Below are 15,999 nucleotides of genomic sequence, written 5' to 3' on the forward strand. Positions count from 1 at the left end.
ATTGACTCAGATGTCCCCTGAAATCACAGTCCTCAAACCCCCACCCCTGCTACGCTGGACTTCGAAGCGTTCAGCTTATTCTGGAAACGTCTTTGCTTTTGGTTTAGTCCAGTTGTGCTAACCTCTCCTGTATTGTGTGTTGTCTTTCCCTTCACCTGAAATAGTTCTTATCTACTATCTAATTAGTGAAAACCCCTCTCCCTCCCTAATTTCACTTATGCTGAGTGAAATCAGTCAGTTGCAAAAGGACAAATATTGTATGAGACCACTATTATAAGAACTCGAAAAACAGTTTAAACGGTGAAGAAAATGTTCTTTGATGGTTATGAAAGTGGGGAGGGAGGGAGGGAGGTAGAGGGGTTTCACTAACTTTAAGTTTTTAGGTGAAGTTTTTAACTCGTAGCTTTTTTTTTTTTTAAATAATTTTTATTGTGAAAGTTTACAAATCAAGTCAGTCTCTCACACAAAAACCCATATACTCCTTGCTACACACTCCCAATTACTCTCCCCCTAATGAGACAGTCGGCTCTCTCCCTCCACTCTCCCTTTTCATGTCCATTTCGCCAGCTTCTAACCCCCTCCACCCTCTCATCTCCCCTCCAGGCAGGAGATGCCAACATAGTCTCAAGTGTCCACCTGATCCAAGAAGCTCACTCCTCACCAGCATCCTTCTCCAACCCCTTGTCCACTCCAATCCATGTCTGAAGAGTTGGCTTTGGGAATGGTTCCTGTCCTGGGCCAACAGAAGGTCTGCGGGCCATGACCACCGGGGTCCTTCCAGTCTCAGTCAGACCATTAAGTCTGGTCTTATGAGAATTTAGGGTCTGCAACCCAGTGCTCTCCTGCTCCCTCAGGGGTTCTCTGTTGTGTTCCCTGTCAGGGCAGTCATCGGGTATAGTTGGGCACCATTTAGTTCTTCTGGTTTCAGAATGATGTAGCCTCTGGTTCATGTGGCCCTTTCTATCTCTTGGGGTCGTAATCATCTTGTGTCCTTGGTGTTCATTCTCCTTTGATCCAGGTGGGTTGAGACCAACTGATGCATCTTAGATGGCTGTTTGCTAGCGTTTAAGACCCCAGACGCCACACTTCAAAGTGGGATGCAGAATGTTTTCTTAATAGATTTTATTATGCCAATTGACTTAGATGTCCCCTGAAACCATGGTCCCCAGACCCCTGCCCCTGCTATGCTGGCCTTCGAAGCATTCAGTTTATTCAGGAAACTTCTTTGCTTTTGGTTTAGTCCAATTGTACTGACATTCCCTGTATTGTGTGCTGTCTTTCCTTTTAGGTGAAGTTTTTAAACTTCAAGTTTTGAGCCCACCAGCCAATGTGGCAATCTGCTTCCATAAAGATTACAGGCTTGGATACCCTATGGGGCAGTTCTACTCCATCCTATAAGGTTGCTATGAGTTGGAACTGACTCGACAACAACAGGTTTAGTTTTATGTTTTTACAGGCGAGGAAACTGTGGCCAAGAGAAGTTGAAAACTCAGCTATCTCATGGCAGAGTCAGGATATTGACTCCAGAGCCTACTCAGAAACCATTTGTCAACTGCCTCTCCTATTAAATGAGATAAGGTACATGGAGAGCCTCACTCAAGGCCTGGCATCCAGAAGGCATTCCTTCTTTCATTCATAAACATCTGTTGAGTGTTTATTAGAACTAGCATCTACCAAGTACTGTCTCGGCACCAGGAATACAATGGAGAAAAAGAAAAATAAGGTTTCTGTTCTCATGGAACTTAAATGATAGCTCATCTTTCCCTCCCAATAGTCTCATAAAATGTCATGGATACTATAGATGCCTCAGCAGTAATAAAAAACAGGTTTCCCTCAAATAGTCTCTTAATCTTGGAGACAGCTTCTGGGAGACTGAAGAGGAAGATTCAAAACAGGACCAGGAAGCAAAGCAGCCAAAGGAAAGGACGATAATGAGAACATCTTCACCCCCCATAAGAACATATGTGACCACAGAGTAAGAGATGAACAGGACCCTGGTAGATACCAAAGTCACACCAGAAAGAGCTCTGAACAGGCAGTCAGAAGTGCCAGCTCTGCCACCAACTCCTGATAAACCCTTGAAAAGTTCTTGCCTTTCTCCGTGCCTCGGTTTACCCTTCTGTAACATGTCTAGTTTGGCTGCTTCTGAACCTACATGGCTCAAAGTGATTCTAAATACATGCCGGTAGTATATATTCTATTCTAGGGCTGAACCCAGCAGGAAGAAGACCTCACTGACCCTTCTACCCTAGAGAAATATTTCATCTCCCGCTAGCCATTTAAAAGCCACTGATATGGTAGAGTGGTAGAGTCAACTCCTGAACAAGTGAATGTGTTGTCTTCCACTTGTCACACTTGCAAACGGCAGGGCCTATATGGTCACATTCCTCAAATGACCAATTGCATATTAAGGTCTAAGAATAAGCTTGTGGAGCTCAAAGTCAGAGCTCTATGTGTGTTGAGAGACATGCACGCACAGACATGACCTGCTATCAGGAAGCCAACTCACCGGTCAGCATAGCGCAAGGTATTCAGAGTGTGCTCAGTGGCCATGTGGCTTGGTGAGATGTTGGCAATCATGCAGGTTTTGGCATTACCAATGAAAGAGTCCTTCAGGACCTGTCCAAAACAGAAGGCAGGTCAGTGAATGAAGAGTCAACTTACAAAGGGCTTACTGACTACTTATTACATGCAGGACACTGGGCCATAGTCCCCCTCTGTCCACAAAATGCAATCAAGAAGAAATACAAATGACCAAAAAACACGGAAAAAGGCACTCATTTTGCCACTAATCAAAGAAATACAAATAAACCATTAAAAAACGAATATGTTTCAACTATAAAATTAAAACTGACAACACGCTGCCCTGGTAAAGTACACGGAAATGGGCACTCTCCTACACTGTCCAGGTACCATGTACCATGAACTGGTACAAGTTCTCTGAGGCATTTACAGTATGTACCAAAATGGAAAAACATGCATACTATTGGTTTGGCGATCATACTCCCAGGTCTTGACTGTAAGGAAATAATTGCTCAATTGACAGGAAAAAAAAAAAAAAAGGTGTAAACAAAGATATTCATCACAATATTGTTTATAATACTAAAATTGGAAATAAACTCAGAGTCTTTAAATAGGGAACAACTAAATAGTTATAAAATGAATACAATACCACCATTAAAATGATTATATATATCTTGCATTTAGTACATGGGGATATATCTGAAACTTACCTTTGAGTAAAAAATGTGTCTGATTCCATAAAGCTCTACACATGGCTTTCTGTGTGGCTATATGGGCAGGGAGAGGCCTGGAAGGATGTTCACCAAAATGTAGCAGTATTTATCACTGGGAGGTGAGATTTTAAGGTATCTTTTTTTTTTTTTTTTATAATAACTTTTATTAAGCTTCAAGTGAACGTTTACAAATCCAATCAGTCTGTCACATATAAGTTTACATACATCTCACTCCCTACTCCCACTTACTCTCCCCGTCTTGAGTCAGCCCTTTCAGTCTCTCCTTTCTTGACAATTTTGCCGGCTTCCCTCTCTCTCTATCCTCCCATCCCCCCTCCAGACAAGAGTTGCCAACACAATCTCAAGTGTACACCTGATATAATTAGCTCACTCTTCATCAGCGTCTCTCTCCCACCCGCTGACCAGTCCCTTTCATGTCTGATGAGTTGTCTTCAGGGATGGTTCCTGTCCTGTGTCAACAGAAGGTCTGGAGAGCATGACCGCCGGGATTCCTCCAGTCTCAGTCAGACCATTAAGTTTGGTCTTCTTATGAGAATTTGGGGTCTGCATCCCACTGCTCTCCTGCTCCCTCAGGGGTCCTCTGCTGAGCTCCCTGTCAGGGCAGTCATCGATTGTGGCCGGGCACCAACTAGTTCTTCTGGTCTCAGGATGATGTAGGTCTCTGGTTCATGTGGCCCTTTCTGTCTCTTGGGCTCTTAGTTGTCATGTGGGCTTGGTGTTCTTCATTTTCCTTTGCTCCAGGTGGGTTGAGACCAATTGCTGCATCTTAGATGGCTGCTTGTTAGCATTTAAGACCCCAGACGCCACATTTCAAAGTGGGATGCAGAATGATTTCATAATAGAATTATTTTGCCAATTGACTTAGAAGTCCCCGCAAACCATGTTCCCCAGACCCCCGCGCTTGCTCCGCTGAGCTTTGAAGCATTCATTTTATCCCGGAAACTTCTTTGCTTTTGGTCCAGTCCAATTGAGCTGACCTTCCATGTATTGAGTGTTGTCTTTCCCTTCACCTAAAGCAGTTCTTATCTACTGATTAATCAATAAAAAAACCCTCTCCCACCCTCCCTCCCTCCCCCCCTCATAACCACAAAAGTATGTGTTCTTCTCAGGTTTACTATTTCTCAAGATCTTATAATAGTGGTCTTATACAATATTTGTCCTTTTGCCTCTGACTAATTTCGCTCAGCATAATGCCTTCCAGGTTCCTCCATGTTATGAAATGTTTCAGAGATTCGTCACTGTTCTTTATCGATGCGTAGTATTCCATTGTGTGAATATACCACAATTTATTTACCCATTCATCCGTTGATGGACACCTTGGTTGCTTCCAACTTTTTGCTATTGTAAACAGAGCTGCAATAAACATGGGTGTGCATATATCTGTTTGTATGAAGGCTCTTGTATCTCTAGGGTATATTCCGAGGAGTGGGATTTCTGGGTTGTATGGTAGTTCTATTTCTAACTGTTTAAGATAACGCCAGATAGATTTCCAAAGTGGTTGTACCATTTTACATTCCCACCAGCAGTGTATGAGAGTTCCAATCTCTCCGCAGCCTCTCCAACATTTATTATTTTGTGTTTTTTGGATTAATGCCAGCCTTGCTGGTGTGAGATGGAATCTCATCGTAGTTTTAATTTGCATTTCTCTAATGGCTAATGATCGAGAGCATTTTCTCATGTATCTGTTGGCTGCCTGAATATCTTCTTTAGAGAAATGTGTGTTCATATCCTTTGCCCACTTCTTGATTGGGTTGTTTGTCTTTTTGTGGTTGAGTTTTGACAGAATCATGTAGATTTTAGAGATCAGGTGCTGGTCGGAGATGTCATAGCTGAAAATTCTTTCCCAATCTGTAGGTGGTCTTTTTACTCTTTTGGTGAAGTCTTTAGATGAGCATAGGTGTTTGATTTTTAGGAGCTCCCAGTTATCGGGTTTCTCTTCATCATTTTTGGTAATGTTTTGTATTCTGTTTATACCTTGTATTAGGGCTCCTAGGGTTGTCCCAATTTTTTCTTCCATGATCTTTATCGTTTTAGTCTTTATGTTTAGGTCTTTGATCCACTTGGAGTTAGTTTTTGTGCATGGTGTGAGGTATGGGTCCTGTTTCATTTTTTTGCAAATGGATATCCAGTTATGCCAGCACCATTTGTTAAAAAGGCTGTCTTTTCCCCAGTTAATTGACACTGGTCCTTTGTCAAATATCAGCTGCTCATACGTGGATGGATCTATGTCTGGGTTCTCAATTCTGTTCCATTGGTCTATGTGTCTGTTGTTGTACCAATACCAGGCTGTTTTGACTACTGTGGCTGTATAATAGGTTCTGAAGTCAGGTAAGGTGAGGCCTCCCACTTTCTTCTTCTTTTTCAGTAGTGCTTTGCTTATCCGGGGCTTCTTTCCCTTCCATATGAAATTGGTGATTTGTTTCTCTATCCCCTTAAAATATGACATTGGAATTTGGATCGGAAGTGCGTTAAATGTATAGATGGCTTTTGGTAGAATAGACATTTTTACTATGTTAAGTCTTCCTATCCATGAGCAAGGTATGTTTTTCCACTTAAGTATGTCCTTTTGAATTTCTTGTAGTAGAGCTTTGTAGTTTTCTTTGTATAGGTCTTTTACATCCTTGGTAAGATTTATTCCTAAGTATCTTTAAGGTATCTTTTAACTTTATCTTTGTACTTGTATGTACTGTTTGAATTTTTTTTTTTTTTTATTAAATTGAAACATTTTCTGCAGATAGAGAGCTTTTAAAAAAAAATAATAGAGCCAATGTCAGAATCAGGACCAACCATCTATGGGAGGTTCCTGGTTGAAATCATGTTTGAGAAGATACAATCTAAGCCATAGAATGGCCAGTTCTAACTAGTAAGGAGCTACCTCGTTACAGGTTCTGTCCCTGGTCCTGGGGAGTTGCTAGTTTAGCTGCACAAAGTGGAAACTACTCTGAAAGCTGGGCTGGCTTCATTCTGCAGACTACAAAGCTCCTCTCCTAGATATCTCCCCACCTAGTCTGTCCCCCAGTGTGCAAGGACATGTGCAGAGCCCAGCCTGGGACATCTGTAACCTGTCTTTGCAGCTGTTCATACCCATGGAGGTCCCTGCACAGCCACTCTTCTGCAGCCACTACTGATGCAGACTTAATGTCTATTGGTGTGTTCCATTACTAAAGCACATTTTCATGACAGAAAACCACTAGAAATAATTATTACGTACAGTTCTGACACCCATAATAACACAGTTCACATGTAAATAAATTTTTCCTTTCATTGATTTTTTTTTTTCTAAATTATACAAACAATAATAGGTGGCTACCCCATACATAAGGGTATAAAGTAAGAAGTTTAAGTTCTACCTTTATCCCCCTTACTACTCTCCACATGTAACCAAAGTTAACTGTTCTGTATCTTTCTGGATGTTTTTTCCTGTGTGGCTACATATATAATAGAAAAAATGTTTTAAAATCACAAAGGCAATCATATTATTGTACTGTTCTAGAGCTTATTTTTCACATAACAAGAGATCTTGGCCATTTTTCCTATCAGCAGATGTAGATAAATATATCTTATTCTTTTTAACTGCAGTCATTATTTTTTGTCCTGAGACACTGGTCTAAATCTTATAGGCAAGGAAGTACCAAGTGCAGCTATAACCCCTTCAAAAGCTAAGAGATTTAACAAAATCGACAAAGTTTATGTACAGTGGAAATAAACAGGCAGCTGTTGGGTGGTGACCAGAAGAGGGCTGCTGCATGTTCTTTTGCCAGCGAGGCTGCTGCCCACATCGGCCTTTTTGTTCTGCAGGTATCTCTGCCTGAGTATGTCCCTCTCTCCTACTAGACGAGAGGGACTCCTTCCTTTCTCTTTTCCCCTCTGTGCCTAGCATCATGCCTCATTCACAGTGGATGCTCTGCTGAATGAACAAATAAATGGAAAAGGAACAAATGAATGAAACACAACATACTCAAAGCTCACATTTAACTTTACCTGAGTTAACTTGCTTTGCCTGAAGGGAGTGTGGGTGTGTTCCTGATCCAGTGCTCGGATACATTCCTTCAGCTGCAAAGTGGGAGAACAGGAACAAGCAAATCAGATATTGCAAGCAAAGACAGAAAGATCAGATGCTATGTATATAATATATAATAAACCATACTCAGGCAATTCTCCAAAAGGAAGTCAAAATGTCCTGGTGGTTTCCTGTTCACCAAGAAAAATCATGTTGTATGGAAAACACTATCCTGTGCTGCCTAGCTTAGGACCTCCCAAATTAGAGGCTGTGATCCTAGAATTACCTCTGAGCTGATGGCAAGGGAGCTATGAACCAAGGGACCTACCATCAGGAACCAGAGTCCAAGCTTCTGTGGTGGGAAGATAGGAGGTAGTTCTGGCTTGCTGGCTCCCTTTCTCTCCTCTTCCCAACTATATATATACTTGAGTGGATAAAATATCTATACTCATTCCCTATCCCCTCCCCCCCATACCTACATTCAAGTGTGCATTCAGATATAAATTGATTGAATGGAGCAGGAGTAATTCTAGAAAGTCAGAGCTGGGAGGGACTTGAGAAATCACCTAGGACTACCCCCTCACCTTAGAAAAGCAGGGACTGCGGCTCAAAGGAAAGGGGATGTCACTTGCTCCTGGGCATAGCCCCACAATGCAAAGTGCTCATTGGACATCGGTAGTGCCAGCAGAGCCCCAGATGTGTAGACCTGCAGGGGCATCATGCCCATGAGAAACAGCAGAAAGCGGGGTTGGGGAGGCAGGATGAGGGAGCAGAGCCCTTCCCCTATTTCTTCTCAGGCTGAGTCACGCATCTTGGCTAAAAGGCAGTAAATGAAAAGGAAGAGAGGGAGGCAGGCCAAGATGGCAGAATAGCCAGACACTTCTGGTGATCCTTCTTACAACAAAGACCCGAAAAAACAAGTGAAACGAGCTAGAAGCCTGAACATCAAACACAAAGTTAGAAAATGGACTGAGTGGCAGAGTAGGGGAGAGACAGTTCAGAAGTGGAGGGGAGGTGCCGGACCTGAATAGCTGGGATCCCTCAGGCACCATTCCCAGGAGTAGCTACGAAGGACTGGTAGTAGCATTCAGCTGCAGTTTCCTCAGGGAGAAGCAGCCAGCCACACAGCCTACTCACAATTGTGTACCACACTCTTTATGATCACCTACCTGGACACCTGAGCTAAAGTCATACAAGGAAAGTGAACAGACCTGGTAACAGCTCTAACCATCTGGGGACAGGGCGTCAGAGCTCCAAAGGTGAAAATAATCGAACTAGCTCACTCAAGCAACCCATTTGGGCATATAAAAACAAAACAAAGCAAGAAGCTATGACACAGTAAGCAAACATAAAATAAACTAATAACTTACAGATGACTTGGAGACAACAGTCGATATCGAGTCACATAAATAAACAGACCATGATTGCCTCAACAAGCTCTCAAAATAAAGAATCAAGGACTCTTCTAGATGAAAGTGCCTTCCTGGAATTACCAGAGACAGATTACAAAAGATTGATATACAGAAACCTTCAACACATAAGGAAGGAAATGAGGCCATATTCAGAACAAGCCAAGGAACACACAGATACAGCAACTGAAGAAATTAGAAAGATTATTCAGGAACATAATGAAAAGTTTAATAAGCTGGAAAAATCCATAGACAGACAGCAACCAGAAATTCAGAAGATTAACAATAAAATTACAGAATTAGATAACTCAGCAGAAAGTCAGAGGAGCAGAATTGAGCAAGTAGAAGCTAGAATTTCTGAACTCGAAGATAAATCACTTGGCACTAATATACTTGAAGAAAAATCAGATAAAAGAATTAAAAAAAATGAAGAAACCTTAAGAATCATGTGGGACTCTATGAAGAGAAATAACCTATGAGTGATTGGAGTACCAGAACAGGGAGGGATAACAGAAAATACAGAGAGAATTGTTGAAGATTTGTTGGCAGAAAACTTCCCTGATATTGTCAAAGATGAGAAGATATCTATCCAAGATGCTCATCGAACTCCACATAAGGTAGATGTTAAAAGAAAGTCACCAAGACATATTATAATCAAGCTTGCCAAAACCAAAGATAAAGAGACAATTATAAGAGCAGCGAGGGATAAACGAAAAGTCACCTACAAAGGAGAGCCAATAAGAATAAGCTCGAACTACTCGGCAGAAGTAGTTCGAGCTTATTCTTATTGGCAGGCAGAAGCCAGGCAAGAAAGCAATGGGATGACATATTTAAAAATTGAAGGAAAAAAATTGCCTGCCAAGAATCATATAGGCATCAAAACTGTCTCTCAAATATGAAGGTGAAATTGAGATATTTCCAGATAAACACAAGTTGAGGGAATTCGTAAAAACCAAACCAAAACTACAAGAAATACTAAAGGGAGTTCTTTGGTTAGAAAATCAGTATCAGGTATCAACCCAAGACTAGAACACTGGGCAGAGCAACCAGAAGTCAACCCAGACAGGGAAATCCAAAAAAACAAAGCAAGATTAAAAAAAAAAAAAGCCCAACACAGGGTAACAGTGATGTTATATAAAAGAAGACAACATTAAAATAATAAAGAGGGACTAAGAAATGTAATCATACACCTTCCATATGGAGAGGAAGATAAGGCGATACAAAGAAATAAAACTTTTAAATATAGAAAAATAGGTGTAATTAATAAGGTAACCACAAAGGAGACATACTATCCTACTCATCAAAATAAAATACAAGGGAAAAATACAGACTCAGCAGAAACAAAATCAACAACAATAAATATGAAGAAAGGACAATATAAAAAGAAAATCTACTCAGCACATAAAATCAAGTGGGAAAAAGAAACTGTCAACACACAAAAAAAGACATCAAAATGATAGCACTAAATTCATACCTATCCATAATTACCCTGAATGTAAATGGACTAAATGCAGCAATAAAGAAATAGAGAGTGGCAGAATGGATTAAAAAACAAGATGCATCTGTATGCTGCATACGAGAGACACACCTTAGACTTAGAGACACAAACAAACTAAAACTCAAAGGATAGAAAAAAATATATCAAGCAAAACAACAATCAAAAAAGAGCAGGAGTGGCAATATTAATTTCTGACAAAATACACTTTAAAGTTAAATCCATCAGAAAGGATAAGGAAGGATACTATATAATGATTAAAGGGACAATACACCAAGAAGAAATAACCATATTAAATATTTATGCACCCAATGACAGGGCTGCGAGATACATAGAACAAACTCTATCAGCATTGAAAAGTGAGATAGACAGCTTCACAATTACAGTAGGAGACTTCAACACACCACTTTTGGTGAAGGACAGGACATCCAGAAAGAAGCTCAATAAAGACACGGAAGATCTAAATGCCACAATCAACCAACTTGACCTCCTGGACATATATAGAACACTCCACCCAACAGTAACCAACTATACTTTCTTTTCTAGTGCACATGGAACATTCTCTAGAATAGACCACATATTAGGTCACAAAGCAAGCCTTAGCAGAATCCAAAACACTGAAATAGTACAAAGCATCTTCTCTGACCATAAGGCCATAAAAGTGGAAATCAATAACAGGAAAAGCAGGGAAAAGAAATCAAACACTTGGAAACTGAACAATACCCTGCTCAAAAAAGACTGGATTATAGAAGACATTAAGGATGGAATAAAGAAATTCAGAGAATCCAATGAGAATGAAAACACTTCCTATCAGAACCTTTGGAACACAGCAAAAGCGGTGCTCAGAGGCCAATTTATATCAATAAATGCACACATCCAAAAAGAAGAAAGGGCCCAAATCAAAGAATTATCCCTACAACTTGAACAAATGGAGAGCAACAAAAGAAACCCACAGGCACCAGAAGAAAACACATAATAAAAATTAGAGCTGAACTAAATGAAATAGAAAACAGAAAAACAATTGAAAGAATTAAAAAGACCAAAAGCTGGTTCTTTGAAAAAATCAACAAAATTGATAAACCACTGGCCAAACTGACAAAAGAAAAACAGGAGAGGAAGCAAATAACCCAAATAAGAAATGAGAGGGGTGATATTACAACAGACCCAACTGAAATGAAAAGAATCATACCAGGTTACCACGAAAAACTAGACTCAAACAAATTCAAAAACCTAGAAGAAATGGATGAATTCCTAGAAACACACTACCTACCTAAACTAACACAAACAGAGGTAGAACAACTAAATAGACCCGTAACAAAAGAAGAGATTGAAAAGCTAATCAAAAAACTCCCAACAAAAAAAAAAAAGCCCTGGTCCAGACGGCTTCACTGCAGAGTTCTACCAAACTATCAGAGAAGAGTTAACACCACCACTACTAAAGGTATTTCAGAGCATAGAAAAGGAAAGAATACTACCAAACTCATTCTATGAAGCCACCACATCCCTGATACCAAAACCAGGTAAAGACACCACAAGAAAAGAAAATTATAGACCTATATCCCTCATGAATGTAGATGCAAAAATCCTCAACAAAATTCTAGCCAATAGAATTCAACAACATATCAAAAAAATAATTCACCATGACCAAGTGGGATTCATACCAGGTATGCAGGGATGGTTCAACATTGGAAAGACAATTAATGTATTCCACCACATAAAACAAAAGACAAGAATCACCTGATTTTATCAATTGATGCCGAAAAGGCATTTGACAAAGTTCAACACTCATTCATGATAAAAACTCTCAACAAAATAGCAATAGAAGGAAAATTCCTTAACATAATAAAGGGCATTTATACAAAGCCGACAGCCAACATCACCCTAAATGGAGAGAGCCTGAAAACATTCCCACTGAGATTGGGTACCAGAGAAGGATGCCTTTATCTCCACTCTTATTCAACATTGTGCTGGAAGTCCTAGCCAGAGCAATTAGGCTAGATAAAGAAATAAAGGGCATCCAGATTGGCAAGGAAGAAGTAAAAGTATCTCTATTTGCAGATGACATGATCTTATACACAGAAAACCCTAAGGAATCCTCAACAAAACTACTGAAACTAATAGAAGAGATCAGCAGAGTATCAGGATACATGATAAACATATAAATATCATTTGGATTCCTCTACATCAACAAAAAGAACATCGAAGAGGAAATCACCAAATCAATGCCATTTACAGTAGACCCCAAGAAGATAAAATACTTACGCATAAATCTTACCAGAGATGTAAAAGACTTATACAAAGAAAACTACAGTACACCTCTGCAAGAAATCCAAAGAGACTTACGTAAGTGGAAGAACATACTTGCTCGTGGATAGGAAGACTTCACATTATAAAAATGTCTATTCTACCAAAAGCGATCTATACATTTAATGCAATTCTGATCCAAATCCCAGCGACATTCTTTAATGAGATGGAGAAACAAAGCACCAACTTCATATGGAAGGGAAAGAGGCCCTGGATAAATAAGGCATTACTGAAAAAGAAGAACAAAGTGGGAAGCCTTACTTTACCTGATTTTAGAACCTATTATACTGCCAGAGGAGTCAAAACACCCTGGTACTGGTACAACAACAGATACACAGGCCAATGGAACAGAATTATTGAGAATCCAGATATAAACCCATCCATATATGAGCAGTTGATATTTGACAAAGGCCCCAAACCAGTTAAATGGGGAAAAGACAGTCTTTTTAACAAATGGTGCTGGCATAACTGAATATCCATCTGCAAAAAAATCAAACAAGACCCATACCTCACTCCATGCACAAAAACTAACTCAAAATGGACCAAAGACCTAAATATAAAATCTAAAATGATAAAGATCATGGAAGAAAAAATAGGGACAATGCTAGGAGCCCTAATACATGGCATAAACAGTATATAAAACATTATAAAGAATGTAAAAGAAAAACTAGATAACTGGGAGCTCCTAAAATCAAACACCTATGCTTATCCAAAGACTTCACTAAAAGAGTAAAAAGACTACCTACAGACTGGGAAAAAGTTTTTAGCTATGACATTTCCGATCAGCACCTGATCTCTAAAATCTACATCATACTGCAAAAACTCAACTACAAAAAGACAAATAACCCAATTAAAAAATGGGCAAAAGATATGAACAGACACTTCACTAAAGACATTCAGGCAGTGAACAGATACATGAGGAAATGTTCATGATCATTAGCCATTAGAGAGATGCAAATCAAAACACTGAGATTCCATCTCACTCCATCAAGGCTGGCATTAATCCAAAAAACACAAAATAATAAATGTTGGAGAGGCTGTGGAGAGATTGGAACACTTCTGCACTGCTGGTGGGAATGTCAAATGGTACAACCACTTTGGAAATTGATTTGGCGCTTCCTTAAAAAGCTAGAAATAGAACTACCATACAATTCGGCAATCCCACTCCTTGGAATACATCCTAGAGAAATAAGAGCCTTTACATGAGCAGATGTATGCACACCCATGTTCACTGCAGCATTGTTTACAATAGCAAAAAGATGGAAGCAACCAAGGTGCCCATCAACGGATGAATGGATAAATTATGGTATATTCACACAATGGAATACTACTCATCAATGAAGAACAATGATGAACCCAAGAGACGTTTCATAACATGGGGGAATCTGGAAGGCATGATGCTGAATGAAATTAGTCAGTTGTAAAAGGACAAATACTGTATAAGACCACTATTATAAGAACTTGAGAAATAGTTTAAACAGAGTAGAAAATATCCTTTGATGGTTACGAGGGAGAAGGGAGGGTGGGAGGGAGAGGGGTTTTCACTAATTATATAGTAGATAAGAAGCATTTTAGGTAAAGGGAAACACAACACACAATACAGGGGAGGTCAGCACAACTGCACTAAACTAAAAGCAACGAAGTCTCCTGAATAAACTGAACGCTTCGAAGGCTAGCGTAGCAGGGGCGGGGGCTTGGGGACCATGGTTCTAGGGGACATCTAAGTCAATTTGCACAATAAAATCTATTAAGATAACATTTTGTATCCCACTACGGAGAGTGGCATCTGTGGTCTTAAACACTAGCAAGCGGCCATCTAAGATGTATCAATTGGTCTCAACCTACCTGGAGCAAACGAGAATGAAGAACACCAAAGACACAAGGTAACTCAGCTGAAGAGACAGAAAGGGCCACATATATCAGAGACTGCGTCAGCCTGAGACCAGAAGAACTAGATGGTATCTGGCTACAACCGATGAGTGCTCTGCCAGGGGACACAACAGAGAACCCCTGAGGAGGCAGGAGAGCAGTGGGATATAGACCTCAAATTCTCCTAAAAAGACCAGACTTAATGGTCTGACTGCGACTAGAAGGACCCTGGTGGTCATGGTCCCTAGACCTTCTGTTAGCCCAACACAGGAATCATTCCCAAAGCCAACTCTTCAGACAGGGATTGGACTGGACTATGGGATAGAAAATGATACTGGTGAAGAGTGAGCTTCTTGGATCAAGTAGACATATGAAACTATGTTGGCATCTCCTGTCCAGATGGGAGATGGGAGGGCGGAGGGGGTCAGAAGCTGGCCGAATGAACACGAAAAGAGAGAGTGGAGGGAAGGAGTGTGCTGTCTCATTAGGGGGAGAGCAATCAGGAGTATATAGCAAGGTGTGTATAAATTTTTGTATGAGAGACTGACTTGATTTGTAAGCTTTCACTTAAAGCACAATAAAAATTTTAAAAAAAAGGAAGCGAGGGAAGAGGATGGAAGGAGAATCCATTGGAAGTGCCAAAGCTGGAAGTTCAGCAAGAATAGGTAATGAGCTTTGAGAGTTTGTTATGGCTGTTCTTAGTGGCAGCCATAAAGGCCTGAAGCGGGAGTCCAGTACCTGTCTTCACTCCACCACTTAGAAGCTATAAAACTTCAAGAAGCTGTAGGGCATAAGGAGCTTTAAAGGAATTTCCTTCTTTATTACAAATCAATCCAATATTCCCAAACTTTTGCACTGGGAAGATCCTCTAGAAGGGATAACACGTAACCAGACTCTTGCTCCTGAGTTATACCTACCCTTGGGGCCTCCCAATGTTGTTCCTTACATACTCAAGTCCAAGTGTGGCCATCAACCCCGTAAGCCCTTGGATCCCTTTAGTCCTGCTGAATCATAATGGAATGGTCAAGAGACTTTACTAAACACTAAGAGAGAACCAAGGAAAATACCAAAGAAACAAGGGGCACCTTTTATACCTCACAATGCACAAGTTTTTTATTCTACTCTAGAAGGCTTGTTCCTAGGCCCCTTTGCATGCCACGCCTATCTGAGAAAGACAAACTCAAATCCCAAAGGGTTGGTACACTTTCATAGGTACTTCTTCCCAGGTTTCATAGTTGACTCCTGGGCCATAGTTTACAACACCAGAATCACAGATTTCTGGTTAAAGGCTATGAACCTTTGGCTAATTCACTTAATCCTTCTGAATCTGAGAATTCTAATCTGTAAAGCTGGGATAAGGGAATTTGCCTAACTTACCTAACAGGCTTGTTGTGAAGATGAAACCGACTCACATATAATAAATGCCCAAAATATGTTGCTTCTGGGGCTCCTTAGAGAAATGGCTAATTCCAGGGCTGAGGAAAGTACAAGATGAGCCTAGAATATCTTGTAGTACCAGGAAGTAAGGAGGTGCTCAAAAAATGAGGTCACGTCAAAAGAATACAGGAGCCAACTTGAAGGAACTTCCCACGGCCAAATCTGGGATAACTTGAGCAACAAAATAGTGATAGTAATGGATTATATATAATCCAGCAAATAAAATAA

General features: G+C 40.3%; 1 protein-coding gene across 5 annotated transcripts in view; it reads right to left on the reverse strand.

Moving 5' to 3' along the window:
* Nucleotides 1–15,999, reverse strand: part of KIF24 (kinesin family member 24) — an 85,946-nt gene that overhangs the window by 7,713 nt on the left and 62,234 nt on the right. For all 5 annotated transcript variants that reach the window (XM_049897037.1, XM_049897038.1, XM_049897034.1 and 2 more), the window contains 2 exons: nucleotides 7,239–7,310; nucleotides 2,510–2,619 (listed from right to left, as the gene is read on the reverse strand). In XM_049897037.1, the coding sequence (XP_049752994.1) occupies nucleotides 2,510–2,619; nucleotides 7,239–7,310 (182 nt within the window). The remainder of the gene's footprint in view (nucleotides 1–2,509; nucleotides 2,620–7,238; nucleotides 7,311–15,999) is intronic.

The sequence above is a fragment of the Elephas maximus genome, chromosome 9 (assembly GCF_024166365.1).
Source record: "Elephas maximus indicus isolate mEleMax1 chromosome 9, mEleMax1 primary haplotype, whole genome shotgun sequence".
In the NCBI taxonomy this organism is placed as follows: Eukaryota; Metazoa; Chordata; class Mammalia; order Proboscidea; family Elephantidae; genus Elephas; species Elephas maximus.